We start from the raw sequence: 15,782 nt of genomic DNA on the forward strand, positions 1-15,782 counted from the left end.
ACCTTTTATAAACACACTCTCATCCACATAATCTCTCCAAAAACATTATCCAATTTGAGTCCTTAAAGGCATTTTACAGCCCTTTTGGCAGTACCATTGCCAATATTCCCACTTCTAATCTTACTTTCAAACTCTTACCTACCAGCCTTATAAAATTCCTTATGTTCGCAGCACAAAACAATATCTAGATATTCTCTGTATTTCTTTTTCAATTTTCCTGCATATTCATAACCTCCTGGTCTCTCCTCTGCCTTTGGCATCATATTCAACCACACTGTCAGAGTCCTCCTCAATTATGTGAACCACGCAGCCAAAAAATGTTGGAATTTATCAACAAACATGGACAAATTTGTTAGTACCCCTCCATGAGAAAAGAAAAATAATAATAAAAATAATAATAATTTTCTTTGACATAACTTGACAGTGACAAAAGTAATTGCCACCCATCAGTGTTTCTATCTATCTATCTATCTATCTATCTATCTATCTATCTATCTATCTATCTATCTATCTATCTATCTATCTATCTATCTATCTATCTATCTATCTATCTATCTATCTATCTATCTATCTATCTATCTAGCCCGCGTAGTAGTGAAACAGGACATTGAGGAGGGCCCTGCCCAGCTCCCTAATCCTGACGTCTTTCTTCCCTCGGCCCACAGCCTCTGTCTCGGATTAGCGCAAGTATATTACTCCTGCAAGCGAACTATGATACTTAGCGTGATGAGAGAATTTTGCAAAATCAACCGGAATGTTCAAGCAAATTCTAGAAAAAAAACCCCGATCTAAGTTTGCTAAGTAGTTCTCTCGTTCACTAGCTAAACGGAGGTAAGGTACGCCCCGAGACTGGAGCGTGAGTGAGGAGGGCCCCACTCCCTCCCCTCAGCCAGCTGCATCTCTCTCGGATTCATACAAATGAATCAGTACCATAAGAGAACTATGATACTATGAAAGAAGTCACAAAATCAACTGGAATGTTCAAGAAAATTCTAGAAAAAAAACCTGATCTAAGTTTGCTAAGTAGTTCTCTCATTCGCTAGCTAAACGGAGGTAAGTTACGCCCCGAGGCTGGCGCGTGAGTGAGGAGGGCCCGGAGGGCCCCTACCCAGACCCCCCTCAGCCAGCTGCATCTCTCTCGGATTCGTGCAAATGAATCAGTACCACAAGCGAACTATGATACTATGAGAGAAGTCACAAAATCAACCGGAATGTTCAAGCAAATTCTAGAAAAAAAACCCAATCTAAATCTGTTAAGTAGTTCTCTCATGAAAAGCGGACAGACAAACAGATGTTAGATTTTAAATATATAGAGATGTAGCTAAAATCTGACTTTGTTTTATATGTTTGATTCAACATTCAGGTATTCAACAGAATATTTCAGAAAATAATATAAGTAAAAATGGCATGGACAAAAATAATGGGATCCTTAAACTAATATTTTGATGCACCCCCTTTAGAAGCCATCACTGCACACAAGCCATTCCTGGAACTCTCATTGAGACTTCTGCACCTGTCCACAGGTAGTTTGGCCCATTTGTCCTCAGCAAACTGCTCCAACTGTGCCAGATGTGAAGGGAGGGAATCTTCAGACTGCATGTTTCAGTTCTTTCCACAGATGTTTGATAGGATTCAAGGAAGTCCAATATTTTGTTCTTAGCCATTCTTGGGTGTTTTTATCTATGTGATTTGGCTCATTATCCTGTTGGAGGGTCTACAACCTGTGACTGGGCAGTACACTTCATTCCAGAATGTCTTGATAGTCTTGAGATTTCATTGTTACCTGCACAGACTCAAGGCACCCCTTGCCAGATGCAGCAAAGCAGACTTGAAACATAACTGAGCCTACTCCATGTTTCACAGTAGGTCTGGTGTTCTTTTCTTTAAAAGCTTCATTTTCCCATCTGTGGACATAGAGCTAATGTGATTGCCAAACAGCTCCAGATTTGCCTCATATGAACAAAATAGGGTAGCACAGTGGCACAGTGGTAGTTCTGCTGCCTCACAGTAAGGAGACCAGGGTTCGTGTACCGGGTCCTCCTGCGTGGAGTTTGTGTGTTGTCTCTGTGGGTTTCTTCTGGGTACCCTGGTTTCCTCCCATATTCCAAAGACATTCAGGTTAGGTGGATTGGTTATACTAAATTGGCAGTTATGTGTGGTCGGAGTGGGTGGGTATGTGTGTTCACCCTTCGATGGACTGGTGACCTGTCCAGGGTTTATTCCTGCCTTGGGCCCTTATGCTAGCTGGGATAGGCCCCAGTGTCCCCACAACCCTATTCAGGGCTAAGCAGATTGGAAAATGACTGACTGACTTTCCAAAGGACATTCTCCAGAAGCATTGTGGCTTGTTATGCATTTTAGAAAATTCCAGTCTGGCTCTTTTATGTTTTTTTCTTTCAACAGTGGAGTCCTTCTGGGTCTTCTTCCATTGAGCCCATTGTCACTCAAAAAGAAAAGGATGGTGCGATCAGACAGTGATGGACCTTGACCTTGAAGTTCAGCTTGTATCTTTTTGTACCTCTTTGGAAATTGTCTTTGGCTTTTGCCTGCCATTCTTACTATCTTACAGAGAAAAGTTGGTGGTTGGTGGCAGGATTGGAACTCTAGCCACGGTAAAAAAAACTCCCACTGTTCTAGTGTGGTGCTGAAGTGTCACTTGCTGGTGGTTCATTGTGTGACTGGTGCAGCAATGGTCCATCAGTGCATGCTCCCAACCAAGACAATCCCCCCATCTTACCATCTATACTGGGGCCTTTTTTCTATTGCGGCTGTGTCCAGCAAGGTTGGCTACAGTCCCTTAAACCTCTAATATTATTAGACCTTTAATAATATTAGACAACTGTTGTCACAGGAAAATCAAACTGCTTGGAGATGGTCTTCTGGCCTTTGCCATTAACATGTTTATCTTTTTTATAATCTCCTCAGACAACTCTGTCCTTTGCTTTCTCTGGTCCATGTTCACTGTGGGACATAGCCATTTAAATCAGCTGAATGCCTGAGTGCATGATGGGACACATGTCTGATACTAATTAAAGAAAACAGCTAGTTTGATAAATTACTCATATTTAATTACTTTGGGTCTTGCTTAGGCATATGAACAAATGTGTCCAGGAAATTTTGGAATGTCTGTGTAGAATAAGCAATACTTGATTTCTTTTTACACTTGCTTTGCTTTATTCGAAGACATGTCAAAGGCATGCAGGTATACAGGAGACAACTGGTTTTCATTTATTTATTTTTCAGGAGGCATACAGCACTTTTTGTACTGTCTACATCTATACAAAGTCTGAATGCAAACATCACTATCCACATTTTCCACACTTCATTCCATATCAAATCTTCTTATTTTCTTGTACTTGCAAAACAAAAAACACCATTGCTAATGAGGAAAAGGAAAACACATCCCTAAGTACCTACATGACGACAGCACCTCCATTTTTCACTATTAAGGCCTTAACCCATAAAAGTCTAAGTTCTTCCTTTTTACAAATTCAGTCTATGCTCAATCATTCTTATTTTGTCTTCCCAGTTTCTCGCAAAGGACCTTCATACAAACACTTTGGGTGCTTGAGAACATATCATTCATGTACCCTAGGGGGCACTAGGCAGCTTTCTACACATACTGTAACACTTCTCTCCCATCTGTTACTTTAAAATGGAGCCTTGCTACTTCCAGTCTTTCATTCCCAAGTGTTTACTTCACTTGGCAGCTCCAACATTTTGTTTACTCGGTATTTAAAAAAGAGTTGTGCACTGTTGCCAAATGTTTGGCATGAAAAATGAAATCCTAAGAAGTGATCACCCATAAGCACCTCTGGCTTACATAATCTTATAACTGAATGCTCATTAAAATGTTCACAGTGAGAGCTAACAATGCATCCTTTCCCTCTATCAATGTCACAGCAAAGACAGCCACATTAATAAGGGCCAAGTTTAGTCAGCTTCATAGAATAAAGGGAGGACAATGAGATAGATAGATAGATAGATAGATAGATAGATAGATAGATAGATAGATAGATAGATAGATAGATAGATAGATAGATAGATAGATAGATAGATAGATATTTTATTTATCTCAAGGGGGAAATATGGCTTTTTGTTGGAAACTCGAGTTTTACCACCATATTCTTGTGGATTGTTGCTTTGTTTTTGGTTACTACTCACTGGATTACAGATTGGTTGGCTTTAAGTTGCCTTTTTGCCTAATTCTAGTCTTATTTTGACTTTTTTGGGTTTTAATGTTTTAGTTAATACATTATTTAATATCTGAAAATATTATTTGGCTTCTGCCTTTTAAATAATATGTTTACAGTTATCCTCTCCCTTATAAGGCATTTCTGTGTATTTAAAGCATTTTTGGAATTTATAAAGCCTTATCCCCATTTTGGGCCTGTAAAGGCCTTAAATGAATACTCCTTTTTTATACGTTGCATACTCCATAAAATATTTATGACATAATAAAACTCTACAGTGGCCAGCACTGTACAATGGCAAAAGATGTGAAAAACATCCATAGAGAAAACATTTTTTTAATAAAATATTGTTAGATAGATAGATAGATAGATAGATAGATAGATAGATAGATAGATAGATAGATAGATAGATAGATAGATAGATAGATAGATAGATAGATAGATAGATAGATCCTTTTACGTCACCTTATCATTTTTATATCTATTGTTTACTTATAATAAAATAGTGGCAATGTCTCTAGCACTGCTACCTCAGCAATCCAGCAGTTTGGGTTCATATTCTTTGGCTAATATCATTTTCCTCTCAAGCGCGGAAGATTATCATAAGGGCAGTGTGGCGTAGTGGGTAAGGCTTCTATCCTGTTTAATAAAATCCCTTTGTGCGTCCAGGTGTCCGTGTGTGTGTGTCTTCTGGTGAAGTGCGCATGCGCGGGGCACAGTGTGATGCGCGATATTACTGTCAGAGAAAGTTACAGGCGTTTTATGGAAATACAAACCAGTATTACTGCGAGAGGAAATTAAAGGTACACAATACAGTGACGCATATTACAGCCACATACAAGCCAGTATTACTGTCAGAGGAGATTAAAGGCATGTTACCGACGCGCACAACTGTATTACCGCTAGAGAAAATTAAAGGTATATTACGGACGTACAAGCCAGCGGACATACAAGACAGTATTACTGTCACAGAAAATTAAAGACACACAATACACGGCGGCAGCCCACGAAGAACGGTCAGCCATCAACAAAAGAAAGGCTGAAAGAAAGAAAAATACGACCAACAAAAAGAATGAGGTCAAAGTCCCTTGCCATTTAATATAGACTGTTCCTACTAATGTTTATGCACTACTGTTCTAGCGCCCGTTATTGTAACGGGCTAATTGACTAGTATGTCTTATAATTAGGTCAAATGGTGATTTTGAAATTGTCTCTCTGTGGTTGTGTGCACGGTCGTGGTCTCTGGTAACCAGTACAGAGCTGGAATTTTTCTATTAAACCCTTGTGAGTGAGCCCTGCAGTGAACAGATGCCCCATCTAGGACTTGCTAAAACAGTACCTGTGCAGACGAAGGTAGCCACTCCTTCCCTGTGACCCTGAAATGGATTCAGCAGGTTTGAGAATGTAATGGATTCAGAATTACGAAGTGGCAGCATGGATCAATAGTTCAGCTTTAGCCAGACAGAAAGAACACTTTTTTCTGCTCCATTTAAACATTTGACACACCATTAAGGAGTTGTTTTTTAAACCGTATGTATTTTAATATTCTACACTATTTTATATGGCAATGATCTTATGACAGGTGTGTACAAATGTTGATGAAAGTAAAAATGAAGCCTGATAATAAACTCTTGAGGTCAGCAATACAGAATAATTATAGGCATATCCTTGACCGTGGTAGTACAATAAAAATATACTGAATTGCAAATGCCAATGTTGTTATGCTTCTATAACTCCATTCAGAAAAAAACACTGATTACACTGTTGTTATTTTTATTCACACACCAAAGAAACCCTAACCTCGACATTAGACCTCCCTGACTTTCTCGTATACGAAGTATAGGGAAAGTATTGGAATCCTCCAAAAATTCCATTTCAAGATTTTGATGAATCTCGATGTTTTAGACCACACTGAGTCCAAAAATACCATTTTTGGAATTTTTGTCTCTGTGTCTCTAACTTGAGTACGCTTTCACTTAGGTCAATCAAATTTTGCATACAAGTATTAGCTACAAAATGTAGATTTCTATCAACTTTTGGGCTATTTCCGCTAACTGGAAGTGGTACTTTACATTTTATTCATGCAGCTGCAGAGTCTGATTTATTCAACTTTACTTATAGTAATTGTCCAATATACTATTAATGTGATTTGATTTGTTGTTGATGATTCTTTAATGTATATAATATAAAAACATAATCATTTCTTGTGGTTTACTCCTCAAATATCCATCCCGATATCTAAGTACACAAGAAAGTCTAGGGGAGACAACTTCTGATTTTTTAGTTATATAAAGAACACATTTCAGTTTCTGATTTTTAAAAAGATTGCAAACCTTTCTGAAAAAAAATTTTCACTTTGTTATTATGGTTTATTTAGTGAAGATTGATGGGAAAAAATTTCCAAACACAGTAAAGTATGAGAAAGTGAAGGGGACTGAATACTTTCCAAATCCACTGTATATACATATACACTGACAGATGTCAGTGGTGCATCTGGCAAGCACAGGGCTGTTCCAAATATCATTGCTGGGTCCTCTTCTCTTCAGTCTATACAAGGCCCAGCTCCATAGCTTCTCATATCAGTCCTATACCAGAGCAGAGGACTGTACCGTATCAGCTAGAATCTCTGCAGGTCTCACTGATACTCCAACCTGGAAGAAGGAGCACTCAACGTGGCAAAGACAGACCTTCTTGTTATCCCAGGTCTATTCAACACTCTATCTTTGTTCATCTTGACTCACTATTGCTAACACTGGCCAAGACAGTATCAAACCTTGGTGTAGTGATCAATTACAAACTGTCCCTCAATGACCATATTGCATCAATCTCCCAGTCTATACAAAATCCACAAGATTAGACTGTATGTGCTGGACTGAGAAGAACAACTCAAAAATCAAGGCTTTGGTCATGTCACACCTGGACTACAGCAACTCTCTGTTGGCAGGAGTACCAGCATGTGTCACTGAACTGCTGCAGGTGATTCAGAGTGTAGTGGCATGTCAGTTGTTGAACCAGCGGAGGTGAGCACCTGTCACTTTTCAAATCACTATCACTTGAACTAATTAAGTTCAAATCCTTAACGTTTGCTGCAGAGTAGTAAATGGGTCAGAATCTATGTCTATGGAGACACTTATGAGATCCTGTGCTCATCCTTGCACCTCTCAGGTCTGCTGATGAATGGTGTCTGGTGATGCCATCACTGTGTGGCATCAAATCTCAATTCAGACTCTTTTTGTGTATACTTCTTAGGTGCCCATCTCCATATGAATTGCTGACTCCCTGAGTGTGTTTGAAAACTCTCTTGTTCTATGAATTTCTGCCTAACTGATATTAGCTATTAGGCTTTGCAACCAAGAAGTGTAACTAGCTTGCATTTTGTTCTGAGTTCTTCACTTATGATGATCAATTTTGTAACCTTGCCCTTTCACACTTGTTCCCAAACAGTCTACCAGATGGATGTTTACTCAATTATGTTGATCTCTTTTGTAAATCACTTTACACAGAAGTGTCATGAACTAGGAGTCCTAAAACATGTATAACCCAAAATCGCTTCCAAAAAATGCCCACTGGGGGAATTTCCAACAAACCCTGGCAAGATATAGGGACAAACACAGAATCTTTATAAAATAAAACAAATAAAAAATTTCACAAAAAATGCTCTGTAATATAGTGAACCTCTTAGGGATACAACAACAAGAATCTGCTAAGTGAATAAATGTAAAAGTAATCATGTCACTAATTCTGTTGGTCCAGATGACATACCTGTGGAAGCATGAATGAATTTAAGAGAGATGGCAGAGTAGATTCTAACCAGATTATTTACTGGAATCTTGGAAAGTGAGAAGATGCCTGAGGAATGGAGTAGAAGTGTACTAGTACCAATTTTGACGAATAAGAGAGATGTGCAGAGCTGTAGTAACACACAGGGGGATAAAATTGATGAGCCACAGCATGAAGTTATGGAAAAGAGAGGTGGAAGCTCGGTTAATAAGTGAGGTGATGATTAGTGAGCAGCAGTATGATCTTGTGCCAAGAAAGAGCACCACAGACGCAATGTTTGCTCTGAGGATGTTGATGGAGAAGTATAGAGAAGGCCAGAAGGAGTTGCATTGGGTCTTTGTGGACCTGGAGAAATCATATGACAGGGTGCCTCGAGAGGAGTTTTGGTATTGTATGAGGAAGTCAGGAGTGGCAGAGAAGTATGTAAGAGTTGTACAGGATATGTACAAGGGAAGTGTGACAGTGGTGAGTTCTATGGTAGGAGTGACGGATGTGTTCAATGTGGAGGTGGGATTATATCAGGAATCGGCTCTGAGCCCTTTCTTATTTGCAATAGTGATGGACAGGTTGACAGATGAGATTAGACAGGAGTCCCCGTGGACTATGATGTTTGCTGATGACGTAGTGATCTGTAGCGAGAGTGGGGAGCGGGTTGAGGAGACCATGGAGAAGTGGAGTTATGCTCTAGAGAGGAGAAGAATGAGGGTCAGGAGAACAAGACAGAATACATGTGTGTATATGAGAGGGAGGTCAGAGGAATGATGAGGATGCAGGAAGTAGAGTTGGTGAAGGTGGATGAGTTTAAATACTTGGGACCAAAAGTACAGAGTAATGAGGATTGTGGAAGAGAGGTGAAAAAGAGATTACAGGCAGGGTGGAATGGGTGGAGAAGAGTGTCAGGAGTGATTTGTGACAGACGGGTATCAGCAAGAGTGAAAGGGAAGGTCTACAGGACGGTAGTGAGACCAGCTATGTTATATGGGTTGGAGACGGTGCCACTGACCAGAAAGCAGGAGAAAGAGCTGGAGGTGACAGAGTTATAGATATGAACATTTGCACTGGGTGTGACAAGGATGGACAGGATTAGAAATGAGGACATTACAGGGTCAGCTCAGGTTGGACTGTTGGGAGACATAGTAAGAGAGGTGAAATTGCGTTGGTTTGGACATGTGCAAAGGAGAGATGCTGGGTATATTGGGAAAAGGAAATTAAGGATAGTGCAGCCAGACAAGAAGAAATGAGAAAGGCCTAAGAGAAGGTTTATGGATGTGGTGAGAGAGGACATGCAGGTGATGGGTGGAACAGAACAAGATGCAGAGGACAGAAAGATATGGAAGAAGATGATTTGCTGTGGCGACTCCTAACGGGAGCAGCTGAAAGAAGAGGAAGAATCACGTGACTTATTCAGGTACATAGGGTCAATTTAAAGTCACTAACTAACCTTACCACTTTTCTGCCCAGAAGGCAAGAAAAAAATTAAAATGACCATAACAAAAGAGATACAGAAAAAAATATATAAATTTAGCAAGGGTCTGAACCAGGAGAACAAAAACCACGAGACAAGAACAAGGACAAAAAGGAATACAGAGTTTAAAATCAGCAATGAATCAAACACTAGTGGAAACACACGAACACAGATAAGGAAGTGAACCAAGAATGAGCCTTTTATCCTGATGAGTAATGACTGACAGGATCACAACCTCTGATGCCACGCCCCTAATGGGCAACTTAGTGCCCAGGTAAACAAAAAATCAAAACGGCCCAAATCAAAAATGAACTTTAAAACGAAGCATTAAATCCAAAAGCAATTTCATCAGATTCCTGGGTGTCGATTACGATATTTAGCACTACTAGAGAAAACATAATTTACAGGATTCCCAGGATCCTGATAATCACACATATATGGGATCGGATGAGAATACCCAGAGTGAGACTCACACAGACACTGTGAGAAAATGCAAACTACATATAGGTAATGACTGGCATGGAATTTGAACTCAGGATGTTGAATTCAAATAACCACTTTGCCACCATGCAACTAATACTAATTATAATATAAAAACATTTTTGGTTCTGGGTAAAAACAATGAATGATCTTTCTTAAACCATGAAAGTAAATATTGCATGTCAGAAAGATGGCAGCTACCAGTGAATTCCAAACGCATGGTGTAATGAGATCTTAAACATTCTAGACGACAACAAGATTATTAAACTTACAAGGAATGGAATGTAATCAATTGCACAAATATTTAGGTTTTAGAATTATTTGTACTTTAATGAAGCTTGCAGATCAGCAAAGAGAACAGGAGGAGGAAACCCCTGCAGTTCAATGTCTTAATTAGGTTTGTCCTGTTTATCAAAAGATTAGGTTTATAATATAAACTGGCTTTTGTCTTTGAAAATCAAGATACATTTGCACATGCCACATTTTCAGTGAAACACTCCTTGACTACATGAACCTGCAACAGACTGGCATTAAAGTCTTGGCTCATCTCTCAAATATTCCAAGCAAAGTCAGACTCTAATTAGCTGGCTCATTAATAATACTGCAGGAACAAAGGGTCTGAGTCACTCTCTGCTGCCCATAACTGAATGTCCTGTTCAGTGACCTTTAGTGTGCATTGAAAACCTAAGTATCTGTTGTACACGGAACGTCTGTCTGAATATTATTACTTGTCAGCTTAAAGCTCGAAACACATGGTAGTATAAGAAAACTCTGTTCTATTAAGCACAAAAAGATAACCGTGAGAGAAAAGAGCTTTGTCATTATGCACAAGAATGATGTAACCTCTCTTGTCATTCAAGAAAGAAAAGAAAAAAGAACTGGACAAAAGGAGTAGAGTTTTTCAAAGTACAAGGTGGGCAGAGCAGTAGCACAGATGTCATCACCGCTCTATTCTAATTCTGGGTGTCTCCATCTGTGCTCATCAACGTCCTGGTACAACACCTTTCTATAAATCAAGGCAACAAAACGCAGCACAGGGCAGTGAACGTGGCTTAGAATATACACAGCCTGATTCTGTCAGTGGATTAAGTATTCAGGCTCCTTCACTTTCTGTACCCCTTATTGTGTTGTGCCAGTTTTGCCCATCAATCCTCACTCAATAACCCATCAAGACAATGTGAAAATGTTTTAAGAAAGGCTTGCAAATTTATTACAAATCAAAAAACTTAAATCTCTCATTCATATAAGTAGTCCAGATGGTGGCTGGGTGCAACCTGTTTTCTTTAATTCTCCTTGAGATGTGTTGAGAACTTAACTGGAGCCCACCTTTGGCATAAATTGATTGGACATCATTTAGAAAGGTACACACCAGTGTATACAGGACAGAAACCAAGCCATGAAGTCCAAGGAAGTCTCGGTAGACATCCATGATTAAACTGCTGTGAGGCATAGATTGGGTCTAGGGGATAAAATAATTTCCAAAGTTTTGAGTGTTGCTAGGAGCACAATGTCTTCAATAACTGTGAAATGGAAGAAGTTTGGAACCATTAGGACTCTTCCTAGATTTGACCATCTGGCTAAACTGAGTAGCTGGGCATAAAAGGCCCAAGTCAGAAAGCTGATCATGAACCCAAAGGTCATTCTAACAGAGCTTCAGAGGTCCCCTGCTGAGATGGAAGAACCTGCCAGAAGAACAAAAATCTCAGCAGCACACCATTAACCGGGCTAGAGAGAAATCAATCTTTAGTAAAACGCATATGACAGTTTAAAGGATTCTGGGAGTGTGAGGGAAAAGAGTCTGTGGTCTGATGAGACAAAACCTTAACTCACTAGGCAGAACTCCAAGCACTATGTCTAACAAAGAGCTAGCACTGCTTATCACCTGCCTAATACCAGCACTACGGTGAAGCATGGTGGTGGCGGCATCATATTATGGGGGTGCCTCTCAGCGGTAGAAACAGAAAGACTGGTCAGAATTGAGGGAATGATGAATGCAGCCAAACATAGTCAGGTGAGGCTAGCAGAAAGTCTTTGTACAAGTCTTTGTTTTGTTAGTTCCGTTGTCCATGTGCATGCTGGACAGAAGACATGCCATATCCATTGGAATGGGATATTACAGTGGTGGAGCTGTACACTCACAGAGCAAATTATTAGGAACATCTGTACACCTGCTCATTAATTCAATTATATAATCAGCCAGTCATGTGGCCGCTTTACATTATAATGCATAAAAGCATGAAGATACAGGTCAGGAGATTTAGTTAATGTTCACAACAGACACCAAAATGGCCAAAAATACAATCTCAGGGGTTTCAACTGTGGCATGATTGTTGGTTCCAGACGGGGTAGTCTGAGTGTTTCTATAACTGCTGATATCATGGGATTTTCACACACAACATCAAACAGCCAAAGACCACGTTATGTTCCACTCCTGTGAGCCAAGAACAGAAAGCTGAAGCTGTGGTGGGCTCAGGCTCACCAAAGCTAGACAGTTGAAGGCTAGAAAAACATAGCCTGGTCTGATGAATCTCAACTTCTGCTGAGGCACACAGATGCTAGGGTCAAAATGTGGTGCCAGCAGCATGAATCCATGCCACCAGCCTGCCTTATGTCAACAGTTCCTGCTGCTGGCAGTTATGTAACGGTGTGGGGAATGTTTTCTTGGCACACTTTGGTTTGACTAATATTAACCAATCATCACTTGAATGCCACGACCTATTTGAGTATTGTTGCTGACCATGTGCATCTTTTCATGGCCACAATTTACCCATCTTCTAATGGCTAGTTCTAGCATGATAATGCACCATGTTAAGTCATCTTAAACTTGTTATTATGAACACAACAATGAGTTCAGTGTTCTTCAGTGGCCTTCCCATCCATCACTTGGTCTGCATTCAATAGAAGACCTTTGGGATGTGGTAGAACGTGAGATTCTCAGCATGAATGTGCAGCTAAAACTACATGATGCAATCAAGTGAACATGAATCAGAATCCCATAGGAATATTTCCAACATTTTGTGGAATCCATGCCACGAAGAACAAGAGCAAAAGGAGGCCTTACTCAGTATTAGTAGAGTGTTCCTAATAAATTGTTCAGTGAATGTATGCTTGTATGGGCTCCTTCAAGGTGACACCTGATGGATTCATGAAAATTCATGAAACAATATCCTTATGTGGGTGCTTCTGTGAAACACACAATTAACAGTTGGTGAAAAAGTTGTGCACTACTGTTGGTGAGTAATGCACCAAGAAAAACTTCTGGCCATACCTCAGAGATTGTGGTTGCCATTGTGAATTTTATGAAAAGACGCGATTATCAGGGGTATCATTAAGCGCATGTCAATAGGTACTGTACAATTTGTGGACTACTTCTCATGGTACATCCAGTGTTTAGAAGATATCAAAAATGAAAAATGAAACAGAAATCAAAAATGATCATAAAAATACCACATAAGCAGCTATAAAGAAGAATATTGGTGTTTTGGTCTGTTCTGTTCTCTGACCATTATCAGCATTATACACTGACAACAGCAGTGTGGTAGTGACTTTCTTGCACCCATTTGGGCCATGTGAATGAAGTTTATAGCTGTGGCAATGGATGAGTGAAAATAACAATAAATCAGTATGCACGTTGGGAAAGCTAAGCCCACACACGACTAGGCTAGAATGCTAAAGCAGGCCAATGTGGTTGTAAACCACTGCCGCATTTTCACAGCAAATCATCATCAGTGGTCAGCCGTGCAATTGGGTGTGCATTAAATGGCAGACTTTGTGCGGTCAAGAACAAGTTTCCTCCACTGCATTGTCAGTGCCTGGTGATTTGTTGTTGTGAAGTGCCTTGTCCAATTCTACTTGAAGATTTCAGTGTCAATGTCTGGGTCATGAGTTGCTTGTGCTGGTAAGACATCATTTTTTGGTTGAGAGTTTGCCGTTCAAAGATGCAATTATCAGGGGTGTCATTAAGCACATATCAATAGGTATTGTACAATTTGTGGGCTACTTTTCATGGTACATCCAGTGTTTAACAGATATTACCTGATGTTACAGTACCCAGCTGTCACATGGTTGAGGATTATTTATTACCACCGTACAGACCTCAGGACCTCTACCTGTTGTTAAAGGCCATTGACTTGAGTCGACATATTAGGTGCTCTGAGTGTTGCTACATTGAAGACACGTTTGTAAATTTCACTAACCCATAGGCCCTCTTTCTCACTGAATTGTGGAAAAATACAAAGAAAGCAGCTTTGACATCCAAAAAGAGCAATCAGCTCACATTAATCTCAATTATTGGTTCATTTTATTAGTAGCTAACATTACTAATTCAGCAATCTGCTGTCACTGGAAGGACACAATGAAGTTTAGATACATTCATAAGTGGAAGTGATATATTCACATGTTCATTTTTCAAATATCTAAATATTCAACTTTGTTTGCTATTATAAAGAAAATGTATTACTTTTAGCATTTACCTGGTTATTAGTATTGCAACATCGTGGTGGGCTGGATGAGTGTCGTTTTTAGGATTGATGCTCCTTTGCCATTTGCAAAAACTTGACAGGGTGTTGTCTGCATGGTGGACAATCTTAAGACCATTCTGAAAATGGTTAATATGATAGCCAGTTAAATTCATTTAGCGGTTTATAACGGAACAAAAATAAAAAAGACAACTTACAGTATATATAATTAAACTGAAAATAACTGTACCTCCTCCTTCTCTAGCAGAATAAGCCTCACGACCACAATGTGAATAGCATTCCCGATGCTTGGATCATGAAATATTCCAGCAACCTGTGTCAATGCCAGAAGGTACAAATTACACGAGTCTTCAAAGTGGGAGACAAGATACAAGAATTAAAAAAAAAGAAAAGAATGGCACCATAATAGACAGTGTACTCTCCTTCAGATCACACAGATTTAAAACTGCCAGTCATTTTCCGCAGTTGTAGTAAGTGGTCATTTGAAATAAGAATGAGCTAAAGAATGACAGGCTTCACTCAAGTGACAATTTAATAGATACTTTTACAAAGACATCCTGTAGCAGATGACAATGACAGCAATGAGCTCTGCACAAATCCTCTTTCTACGTTTAATGCTAATCATCTGTGAAGCAAATATAAAGAATTGAATTCCCAATTCATAGATTTAGACATCTTTTTTTAATTGTTCCTTCAATACACCACACATAAACACCAGTTCTAATATTCTACTTATTCAAAGCTTTTTCTTACCATGTTCATGATTGTGAAGATATAGGATTCAACATTTTCACTCCCGTGATATTCTATCATTTTCGGATCTGCAACCACCAAGGTTTCTACCCATCGCTCCTTGCTGACTGAGCGCCGAGAAAGATGTTTTTTTTTCAAATGTTTCCTTTCCCAGGCTTCCCTTTGTTCTTCTGCTTTGGTGATGGTATCTGTACAATAAAAAGGTAATAATAATATTTACATTTAACTTTACATTATCAGACCAAATGACATCTGCCATGAAACAATACAATAAATGCAAGTGTATCTCTGTGCTATTCCAATTCAGCCATCTGCACGTCATTCACCTGAAGCTAAACATCTTTGGTCCCGGACAGTACTTGGAATGGAGACCATCTTGGAAAAGCTTGGGTTGCTGCTGGAAGAGGTGTGGGTGAGGCCACCAGGGGGTGCTTATCCTGTGGTCTGTGTATGGATCCCGGTGCATTGACAGGGGTACTGTGTTGTAAAAATTGGCACAGTGCTTTGGATGAGACATAAAACCGAGGGTCTGACTCTTTGTAGTCTTAAAAGATCCCTGAGCCTCCTTCGTAAATGAGTAGGGTGTTTCCCGAAGTCCATGCAAAATTGTCCTTGATGGCCTGTTCAATCTGG

At 39.6% G+C, this 15,782-nt stretch overlaps 1 protein-coding gene across 1 annotated transcript in view; it reads right to left on the reverse strand.

Moving 5' to 3' along the window:
- adamts12 (ADAM metallopeptidase with thrombospondin type 1 motif, 12) overlaps positions 1–15,306 on the reverse strand; it is a 381,209-nt gene extending 365,903 nt beyond the window's left edge. Inside the window, exons 1-3 of the mRNA XM_051928108.1 lie at positions 15,150–15,306; positions 14,626–14,709; positions 14,391–14,515 (exon numbers count right to left, since the gene is read on the reverse strand). Of these exons, the coding sequence (XP_051784068.1) occupies positions 14,391–14,515; positions 14,626–14,709; positions 15,150–15,209 (269 nt within the window). The 5' untranslated portion in view covers positions 15,210–15,306. The remainder of the gene's footprint in view (positions 1–14,390; positions 14,516–14,625; positions 14,710–15,149) is intronic.
- Positions 15,307–15,782: the final 476 nt, after the last annotated feature.

This window comes from Erpetoichthys calabaricus, chromosome 5 (genome assembly GCF_900747795.2).
Source record: "Erpetoichthys calabaricus chromosome 5, fErpCal1.3, whole genome shotgun sequence".
Taxonomy (NCBI): domain Eukaryota; kingdom Metazoa; phylum Chordata; class Cladistia; order Polypteriformes; family Polypteridae; genus Erpetoichthys; species Erpetoichthys calabaricus.